This window comes from Myotis brandtii, unplaced genomic scaffold, assembly GCF_000412655.1.
Source record: "Myotis brandtii unplaced genomic scaffold, ASM41265v1 scaffold819, whole genome shotgun sequence".
Taxonomy (NCBI): Eukaryota; Metazoa; Chordata; class Mammalia; order Chiroptera; family Vespertilionidae; genus Myotis; species Myotis brandtii.
In genome coordinates, this window is record NW_005371320.1 from 181,098 (window position 1) to 191,262 (window position 10,165).

General features: G+C 64.1%; 2 protein-coding genes across 2 annotated transcripts in view; one reads left to right on the forward strand and one right to left on the reverse strand.

Moving 5' to 3' along the window:
• The window catches only part of LOC106724390, an 11,469-nt gene extending 4,841 nt beyond the window's left edge, over positions 1-6,628 (reverse strand). Inside the window, exon 1 of the mRNA XM_014531621.1 lies at positions 6,499-6,628. The gene's annotated coding sequence lies outside the window, so the exon portion shown is untranslated. The remainder of the gene's footprint in view (positions 1-6,498) is intronic.
• CDC42BPB (CDC42 binding protein kinase beta (DMPK-like)) overlaps positions 1-10,165 on the forward strand; it is a 64,342-nt gene that overhangs the window by 48,147 nt on the left and 6,030 nt on the right. Inside the window, exons 23-30 of the mRNA XM_014531622.1 lie at positions 2,392-2,452; positions 3,681-3,786; positions 4,666-4,802; positions 5,261-5,400; positions 6,636-6,717; positions 7,493-7,709; positions 7,839-7,901; positions 8,162-8,758. Of these exons, the coding sequence (XP_014387108.1) occupies positions 2,392-2,452; positions 3,681-3,786; positions 4,666-4,802; positions 5,261-5,400; positions 6,636-6,717; positions 7,493-7,709; positions 7,839-7,901; positions 8,162-8,758 (1,403 nt within the window). The remainder of the gene's footprint in view (positions 1-2,391; positions 2,453-3,680; positions 3,787-4,665; positions 4,803-5,260; positions 5,401-6,635; positions 6,718-7,492; positions 7,710-7,838; positions 7,902-8,161; positions 8,759-10,165) is intronic.

Below are 10,165 nucleotides of genomic sequence, written 5' to 3' on the forward strand. Positions count from 1 at the left end.
CAGAGGCCGCCCGCCGGGCCTGCCCCCGCCTCGCAGGCCCTCGCTCTGGCTGGACCAAAGGTAAGCCTGGCTTTTCCCCCGGGCACCTCCTCGGTTTAGAAGAGCCGTGTAAATCAGACAGACAGGCGTGGCCTGTTAGCGGGCGCTCTGAGTGCTGTGCGATCCAGGGAGTATTGGGACCTGGTGGCCCTAACCAGCGCTGCCTGAGCGGATTTCACGGAGACGTGTCTGAGTTAGATCTCCCAGCCCCTTCACTCCCAGACCAGTTCCCTCTCCAGTGCAGCTGCTCTGTGATGTGTCTGAGCTCCTTCTCCAGATTTACTTCCCTTTACCCGCCTGCACGGAGAACCTCGGAGAAGTGCATGGTGTGTGTGGGTGGGGAGGGGCGGGGGGGGCGGTCCCCGAGCGCAAAAGGAGCTCCCGAGTGTGCACTTCGTCGTTGGCCTTTGTCACTGGGCCCTGAGAGCCGTGCACACTGCTCCACCAGGTCCACACGACCAGAGCCCCCCAGGGGACAAGCCCACGCTTCAGGCTTCACTGGCATCTGGCCTTATGCACCTTAGATGCGACTTCTTGTTGATGCAGTCATTGCCTCTCTTAGGGTTTCAGTCACAATGGCCATGCCAGCTAGAGCTCAGCTTGGTCTTGTGCAAGATGGTGAATGGTTTGGCCGTTGGACTTGATTCTCACAGTCAGGGAGCAGGTGGACTGCACCTGGGTTCTTTAATCCCTCCTGCTTCTTACGAAGGTCCCCATTTATGTCCCCTGAGGAGTAAAGGCTCGGGCTTTGTAGTGTGAGCCTTGTAGACAGCCTGCATCTCCATCCTGTCTCCTTCCATCATGGACCGCGTCACTTGGGTCCCTCCTCCCAGCGAGGGCGCGGTCTCCGCTCTTGCTGTTAGGAAGGGGCTGCTGCTCATTCCGTGTCTGTCTGTTGGTCTCAGGTGGGAGGGCAGCTCTGGGTGGGAGCCCCGCCCACACGTAGCCCCAGGCGGCCCCCAAGGGCCTCTGGGAGGCGAGGGGCTTGCGGCAGCCACGCTCCCTCTGCGCCAACCTCGCTTTATGCCATTCGTCTCTGAAGGAAGCGTATGGTGACGGACTTTTGGCTCAAGCTCCTCGGGTGGGTGTCACGCACTGGTCTGCGCACTGGTCTTTGGTGGCACTGCCCGGGGCCACGGCACCTCAGCGGGAGATCGCACACGTTCTGTTTCTCAAGATCAAACAGATGGTGCCAAGCTGTTAATGAATTCCAAGTGTGTGCTTCACCTTGTCGGTGTTCTCCCCACAGCCCAAAGCCCACCAGTTCAGCATCAAGTCCTTCTCCAGCCCCACTCAGTGCAGCCACTGCACCTCCCTGATGGTGGGGCTCCTCCGCCAGGGCTAGGCCTGCGAGGGTGAGTATCCCGCGGCCCTGGGGCTCGGGGGCGGAACGCAGCCAGTGGGAGTGAGCGAGGGAGCATCTTCCCCTAGTTGTGTAAATGCTCCATGAGCCAGGGCTGAAAGCCTGGTCCTCGCTGCGTGGGAGCCGCGCTGGCGGGTGAGCCGGGCCTCTGGTGGTCACGTGCAGTCATGCTGAAGATTAGCCCGGCAGAACGGAGCCCGACCTCCCTGCGAGTCCTCTGGAGGGAGCACCCCGGGGCCTCTTCCCTCGGCCTCGTCCCAAGCCTGGGCTGGGCCTTGCCACGCCCGCGCTCACTCACATTTGGGTGCAACCACCCGTGCAGCGCAACTGGCTAAGGTCACAGGTGCCCAGTGACACCCTGGGCTGGGCGGCCCGAGCACCCACGCTGGTCGGAGCCGCGTGCTCACGGTGCAGGGCCAGCCCTGTGGTTGGTGGCCAGGACCCCCGGGTGTGCCGTCACCCGTCAGACGTGCTCACGGTGCAGGGCCAGCCCTGTGGTTGGTGGCCAGGACCCCCGGATGTGCCATCACCCATCAGACCGGCACGTTGTTACTGTGGGGGCTGGGGGAGGACAGACTGGCTCCGGGACAGTCCTTGCACGTCAAGGTGTCCTGTGGCCCTGCCTGCCGCTGGGCCCGTCCCCGAGCTGTGGCGGGACGTGTTCAGAAACCCCCACGCAGGGTTCCGGGGCCTCCGGGCCACATTCTGACGCTGCCCCCTCCCTGCTCCAGTGTGCTCGTTTGCTTGCCACGTGTCCTGCCGAGACAGCGCCCCCCAGGTGTGCCCCCTCCCTCCCGAGCAGGCCAAGCGGCCCCTGGGTGTGGACGTGCAGCGGGGCATTGGGACCGCCTACAAGGGCTACGTGAAGGTAGGACGCTGGGCCCTCGTGTCTGCGATGACCCTCGTGCCCGTCCTGGGAGGCCTGGTCCTGAGGACCCACGAAGCGCACTCGGAGTCAGGGCCTGTCCCGCCTCCTGCCAGGCGCTCAGACAGGCTCCGAGGCCGAGTGCTGTGCCCGCCTCGCAGGCCCTCGCTCTGGCTGGACCAAAGGTAAGCCTGGCTTTTCCCCCGGGCACCTCCTCGGTTTAGAAGAGCCGTGTAAATCAGACAGACAGGCGTGGCCTGTTAGCGGGCGCTCTGAGTGCTGTGCGATCCAGGGAGTATTGGGACCCGGTGGCCCTAACCAGCGCTGCCTGAGCGGATTTCACGGAGACGTGTCTGAGTTAGATCTCCCAGCCCCTTCACTCCCAGACCAGTTCCCTCTCCAGTGCAGCTGCTCTGTGATGTGTCTGAGCTCCTTCTCCAGATTTACTTCCCTTTACCCGCCTGCACGGAGAACCTCGGAGAAGTGCATGGTGTGTGTGGGTGGGGAGGGGCGGGGGGGGCGGTCCCCGAGCGCAAAAGGAGCTCCCGAGTGTGCACTTCGTCGTTGGCCTTTGTCACTGGGCCCTGAGAGCCGTGCACACTGCTCCACCAGGTCCACACGACCAGAGCCCCCCAGGGGACAAGCCCACGCTTCAGGCTTCACTGGCATCTGGCCTTATGCACCTTAGATGCGACTTCTTGTTGATGCAGTCATTGCCTCTCTTAGGGTTTCAGTCACAATGGCCATGCCAGCTAGAGCTCAGCTTGGTCTTGTGCAAGATGGTGAATGGTTTGGCCGTTGGACTTGATTCTCACAGTCAGGGAGCAGGTGGACTGCACCTGGGTTCTTTAATCCCTCCTGCTTCTTACGAAGGTCCCCATTTATGTCCCCTGAGGAGTAAAGGCTCGGGCTTTGTAGTGTGAGCCTTGTAGACAGCCTGCATCTCCATCCTGTCTCCTTCCATCATGGACCGCGTCACTTGGGTCCCTCCTCCCAGCGAGGGCGCGGTCTCCGCTCTTGCTGTTAGGAAGGGGCTGCTGCTCATTCCGTGTCTGTCTGTTGGTCTCAGGTGGGAGGGCAGCTCTGGGTGGGAGCCCCGCCCACACGTAGCCCCAGGCGGCCCCCAAGGGCCTCTGGGAGGCGAGGGGCTTGCGGCAGCCACGCTCCCTCTGCGCCAACCTCGCTTTATGCCATTCGTCTCTGAAGGAAGCGTATGGTGACGGACTTTTGGCTCAAGCTCCTCGGGTGGGTGTCACGCACTGGTCTGCGCACTGGTCTTTGGTGGCACTGCCCGGGGCCACGGCACCTCAGCGGGAGATCGCACACGTTCTGTTTCTCAAGATCAAACAGATGGTGCCAAGCTGTTAATGAATTCCAAGTGTGTGCTTCACCTTGTCGGTGTTCTCCCCACAGCCCAAAGCCCACCAGTTCAGCATCAAGTCCTTCTCCAGCCCCACTCAGTGCAGCCACTGCACCTCCCTGATGGTGGGGCTCCTCCGCCAGGGCTACGCCTGCGAGGGTGAGTATCCCTGTGGTTGGTGGCCAGGACCCCCGGGTGTGCTGTCACCCGTCAGACGTGCTCACGGTGCAGGGCCAGCCCTGTGGTTGGTGGCCAGGACCCCCGGGTGTGCTGTCACCCGTCAGACGTGCTCACGGTGCAGGGCCAGCCCTGTGGTTGGTGGCCAGGACCCCCGGGTGTGCTGTCACCCGTCAGACGTGCTCACGGTGCAGGGCCAGCCCTGTGGTTGGTGGCCAGGACCCCCGGGTGTGCCGTCACCCGTCAGACGTGCTCACAGTGCAAGGCCAGCCCTGTGGTTGGTGGCCAGGACCCCCGGGTGTGCTGTCACCCGTCAGACGTGCTCACGGTGCAGGGCCAGCCCTGTGGTTGGTGGCCAGGACCCCCGGGTGTGCTGTCACCCGTCAGACGTGCTCACGGTGCAGGGCCAGCCCTGTGGTTGGTGGCCAGGACCCCCGGGTGTGCTGTCACCCGTCAGACGTGCTCACGGTGCAGGGCCAGCCCTGTGGTTGGTGGCCAGGACCCCCGGGTGTGCCGTCACCCGTCAGACGTGCTCACAGTGCAAGGCCAGCCCTGTGGTTGGTGGCCAGGACCCCCGGGTGTGCTGTCACCCGTCAGACGTGCTCACGGTGCAGGGCCAGCCCTGTGGTTGGTGGCCAGGACCCCCGGATGTGCCGTCACCCATCAGACCGGCACGTTGTTACTGTGGGGGCTGGGGGAGGACAGACTGGCTCCGGGACAGTCCTTGCACGTCAAGGTGTCCTGTGGCCCTGCCTGCCGCTGGGCCCGTCCCCGAGCTGTGGCGGGACGTGTTCAGAAACCCCCACGCAGGGTTCCGGGGCCTCCGGGCCACATTCTGACGCTGCCCCCTCCCTGCTCCAGTGTGCTCGTTTGCTTGCCACGTGTCCTGCCGAGACAGCGCCCCCCAGGTGTGCCCCCTCCCTCCCGAGCAGGCCAAGCGGCCCCTGGGTGTGGACGTGCAGCGGGGCATTGGGACCGCCTACAAGGGCTACGTGAAGGTAGGACGCTGGGCCCTCGTGTCTGCGATGACCCTCGTGCCCGTCCTGGGAGGCCCGGTCCTGAGGACCCACGAAGCGCACTCGGAGTCAGGGCCTGTCCCGCCTCCTGCCAGGCGCTCAGACAGGCTCCGAGGCCGAGTGCTGTGAAGGCCCGGCCAGCTGTAGTTTCCGAGTGCTCCCTGGCTGTGAGCGTCCCTGTCGCTGAGCTGTCCGCCTTGTCCCCGCGTAACCTTGTCAGTGCTCGCCCTCCGCAGCAGCGCCCTGACTCCCTGGCCCAGACCAGGCTCTGGCCACCGGCCTGCAAGGGTGCGGGGAGCTGCCTGTGAGAAGCCGGCCGGCAGAGGGCGATGGTGGCCCGTGGCTCCTCCAGGAAGTCCCCGTCTGAGGCCCCCGGTGGCGCTTCTGGAAGGTTGTGGTTGGCCTCGCCGGCCAGTGAAACACGGTCCGTTTACCCGCAGGTCCCGAAGCCGACGGGCGTGAAGAAGGGGTGGCAGCGGGCCTACGCCGTGGTCTGCGACTGCAAGCTCTTCCTGTACGACCTGCCCGAGGGCAAGTCCACGCAGCCCGGCGTGGTCGCCAGCCAGGTCCTGGACCTCAGGTCTGCGCCTCGGTCTCCGGGCCTCGCCTGTGTGCTTGTCGCCAAGATGACAGTGTGTTGTTTGAGACCCTTAACCTCATTTCCGCCTCCACACCCACCCTCACTGCGCTGTCCCCCAAACAGGCACTAAAGTCCGTGCCAGACGCGTCCTGTTTTAGATACGTTTGCATTGAAAATTGCCCAATGAGCATTTAACATAAGAACCTACACGCCCAAGAACAAGCAGGGAACGTCCAGAGGGCGCTGCGTGTCCTGAGGGGCCTGGTGCCTAGCGGGTCCCTTGTTGGTGACAGCAGCCTGGAGCCGGGCTGTGGGGCCCTAATGCTTGCTGCGTGGGCACCTCTGACCCTTCCGTACTTGTCACCTGCCTTCCTGGCACCAGGCAGAGGGCAGCGAGCACCCTCCTCGCGGCTTCTCTTCTCGTTCCGTCTGATTCCGCTTCCCATTTGTGTGACGGGCACCATCCCAGCACGGGAGTTGGAGGGTGTTTGTGAGGTTAAACAAGTTGCAGGTGGGCGTGCTGGGCACAGGGCCTGGCGTGGCCTGTCCTGTCACCCACCCCAGTGCCACGGAGGACGGCAAATGCAGACATGGACATGCTGGCATCTGCCCAGGCTGGGGCCCAGCCTCCAGCCTGTCGCCAGCATTGGTTCTGGGGGGAAGGGGTGCCGTGGTGGTGCCATGAGAGCCATGTGTCAGTCACCCCCACAGCAGTGCCCACCTCCCATTGTCCCCAGGACATGAGGCGGATGAGCACTGGGACCTGTGTGTGGGAAAGCCCCAGGGACCCTGCTGCCCCTGCCTGCGCCCTGGCCCTGCGAGGAAGAGGCCAGCGGGCGCCGAGCCTGGAGTGTAGAGTGTATTGAAGTGGGGCTGCCACAGCTGTCGCACATGTTCGCTCCTTTAATGGCGGCCTGATTATAGCCCCATCCGGGCCCACCAGCGAGGTGGGGTCTGTCCGTCCCCAAGCAGCTCCAGGACTAGAGAGAGCCATGTGGCTCAGGGAGAAGGGAGGGTGGAGGGAGGGGGTGTGGCTCAGGGAGAAGGGAGGGGTGGAGGGAGGGGCTTCTCAAACTCCCAGAGGAAGCGTTTTCTTACCCAGACGAAGGCAGGGGCCCCTCACGTTGGAGGAAGTCTTCACAAAAGGGCCCTTTCGTCAGATCTGAGCACAGGAGGGTGTGCACGGCCTGTGTGTTCCTGCCCCGTGTGTGCGCTGAGTGTCCTGTTTCTTGCAGAGATGAAGAGTTCTCGGTGAGCTCAGTCCTGGCCTCCGACGTCATTCACGCTTCACGACGAGACATTCCGTGTATCTTCAGGGTACGGTTCTCTTCCGTGTTAGAGAGGATTCGCTGGTCACAGAAAGTCACGTGGTTAAAACGAAACCCTCTGAGAGCATCACTGCCGTCGGAGGGGCCAGTGCCCATGGGAGAGGCCCCGGCTCCCCTCCCCGTCCTTGCTGCAGGCTCCTCACACACGTGCGCCCAGCCTCTGCCCTCGCTGCCGCCTCCCTCCCCTCCCCATCTCAATGCTCTATGCCAGCGCTCGCTCTCAGGCGGGGCCTCCCTTCCCTCTCAGGCCTGCTGGTCAGGAGCTGGAGCGACACAGGAGCAGCCGGCAGCCCTGCTCCTGCGCACTCACTGAGCTGAGAGGTGCCTCCCCGCGAGTTCTGGTTGAGCTCGTCTCTGTTCAGAAAGCCCCTCATACAACGCAGAGACTTGCCGTCACTGCATGTAACCTGTCCTGGCAGCCGCACGGGCCTGTGCAGGTGCCCTGTGCTGTGTGAGAGCCTGTCGCCTGTGCACGTGCTCCGAGGGTCCTCTTTAGTGTAATACGATCGTTCAGGAAAGCACCTTAGAATGGACATGACCCCCCAGATTGGGCAAGAGCAGGACAACAGAGAGCTGACGGGGAAGCGGGGCTGCCCTTCCTGTCCCGAGGACAGCACAGAGGGGCCTCGGAGCAGGGCCGGCCGAGCTTTAACCCCTGGCCCTTCTGCTCCTCCCTCTGGCGGGACAGCGGCCGGGCCGGCGGGCGGGAGTCTGTGCCGTGCTTGCCGGCTTACGGCTCTCCTGTTTTCTTTTCTGCCCTGAAGGTGACGGCCTCTCTCTTAGGTTCACCTTCTAAGACCAGCTCACTGCTCATTCTGACAGAGAACGAGAACGAGAAGAGGAAGTGGGTTGGGATTCTGGAAGGACTGCAGTCCATCCTGCAGAAGAACCGCCTGCGCAACCAGGTGGTGCACGTCCCGCAGGAGGCCTACGACTCCTCGCTGCCGCTCGTCAAGGCCGTGCTGGCGGCCGCCGTGCTGGGTGCGTGCGCCTCCGAGGCACCGCTGTCCTCACCTTCGTTCGAATTAGAGTCCGTTGCTCCCATGTCCAGGGAGGGACAGGCCGGGCCCACAGCTGACGCGCTTTCTGTTCTCTTCCTCTGCCTCACAGATGGCGACAGGATCGTGGTCGGCTTAGAAGAAGGGCTCTACGTCATCGAGGTGACCCGTGACGGTGAGTGCGGCCTGTCCGCTGTGCTGGCCCAGCGTCGGCCGTGGGAACCTGTGAGCGCTGAGACGATGTCACTGGGCGGGTCCGTCGCCCCCATCAGAAGCTTTGTGATGAGAGGGAAGGCCACAGCCAAGAACACTTACTTGCGACAGCAGTGACGTTGGGCACATGGGGCCCTGGGTGCCTGGAAGGGGTGGAGGGTGCTGAGCAGGGGTGGGCCCTGCGGTCCCCCCGCCTCGGCCTCACGCCCGCCCTCCCTGCAGTGATCGTCCGCGTCGCTGACTACAAGAAAGTCTACCAGATCGAGCTCGCCCCCAAGGAGAAGGTCGCCGCGCTCCTCTGCGGCCGGAACCACCACGTCCACCTCTGCCCGTGGTCTGCCTTCGACGGCACAGAAAGCAATGTGGACGTCAAGCTTCCGGAAACGAAGGGCTGCCAGCTCCTGGCCACGGCGACGCTGAAGAAGAGCGCGGCCACCTGCCTGCTTGTGGCGGTGAAGCGGCTGGTGCTGTGCTATGAGGTCCAGCGGACCCGGCCTTTCCACAGGAAGGTCACGGAGCTCGCGGCCCCTGGCAGCGTGCAGTGCATGGCCGTGCTCAAGGACAAGCTCTGTGTTGGCTACCCTTCGGGGTTCTCTCTGTTGAGCCTCCAGGGAGATGGGCAGGCCCTGCCGCTGGTAAATCCCCATGACCCCTCGCTTGCGTTCCTCTCACAGCAGTCTTTTGACGCCCTTTGTGCTGTGGAGCTCAAAAGCGAGGAGTACCTGCTTTGCTTCAGCCACATGGGACTGTACGTGGACCCACAAGGCCGGAGGTCGCGCACGCAGGAGCTCATGTGGCCTGCGGTGCCTGTTGCCTGTAGTATGTATATGTTTTCTGTTGCCCTATCCCTGTCGCTGCTCTTCACGCCCGTCGGCATGTTCAGTTTTGCTTCAGTTCGTCTCCGGTTCCCCGGCCAGGGAGCTAGGGAGCGCCAGGAGGGCGGGCCCCACGCTCGGCCTTGGGAGGTGGTCCCGACACTGGCCTCGGGCGGCTGTGAGGGCCTGCAGTCATTTATGAACTCGCAGTAGCAGCACCCAGCTGCAGGGCTCGGCGTGGGAGGCCTCTGGGAGGCGGTTTCCTGAGAGGCAGGAGCTGTTCTGGAAAGAGCCGAGTTGGTCCAGGGATTGAGGTGGCTTCCTGTGTGGGGGGCTCCGTGGGTCTCTTCACGCCCAGCCCGCCATCTGAACTTGTCCAGGGCCCTAACCCTTAGCGCCCACCACTGGCGGGCAGGTGGGAACCAGGGGTGATGGGACCGGTCACGGGCAACAGAAGTGGGGTTACAGGTGGGGGGCGGGTGCCGTGTTTTTCCTCAATTACCTACAAGTACAGCCTTTGTCCGCCTTGTTGCTGGCAGAGAACCCGGGGGTGTTGGACCAGGAGCCCCAGCTGTGGGGTGCGCTGCCTCTGTTGGCGCCTGGGGCTCACGTGTGTGTCTGACTCCTTGGCCCTCGGCCGGGGCTGGGGCAGTGCAGCAGCCAGAGCCTCCTGCTGCCACGCCCGCCCCTTCCCTGCCGCCCCGTGTCCACGGAAGCCGCCACGTAGGAACAGCCTCAAAACTACAGGGGCCGTGCTCAGCGGAGCTGTTCTGCTAGGAGAGGAAAAGCGACCCCGAGCCCAGGCTCCAGGTGGCCACGCTGGCCTGGCGTTCGGTTCTGCCTCCACCTTGTGGTCTCGTTTTCGCCCTCGTGCCCAGCGCAGATGCTCAGCCAGTCTGGGGGCCAGTGCACTTGCCCTGGCCACGCCCTGCTGGGCACCCTGTGTGCTCAGCCGCCCGTCCCGTGCAGAGGCGTGTCAGTCCCGTCTCTGCGGGCTGGCCATGGGGCAGGTGATGCGGGAGCACGCGGCTGTGGTCAGATTCCACAGCAGTGCCCTTCCCGTGGAGACGGACACCTCCGTGCAGCGCCTCGTCCCGCACAGACATCCTGGCCCCTGCAGGGAGCCCCACGTGGTCACGGGAGAGGCTGCCCAGCTGTGCGCGGGCCTCAGGGAGCCGGCCTCGAGGTCGGGTCGTTCGTGGACGGCCCTCAGTCCTGCCTCCTGCCTGCTGCCCGACCCTGTTTCACTCCCTTGGGTTGGAAGGGAGGCTGGTCGTGCCGTCCACTAGGAACACAGCAGAGCAGCTTAGACCCACCTGCTGTTAGTGATCTGCCCCCTGAAGCTTAGCGGGCAGCCGGGAGCCGGAGCTCGGCCCTGCGGCTGCCTCTGCGGTGCAGCCGCTCATGGTGC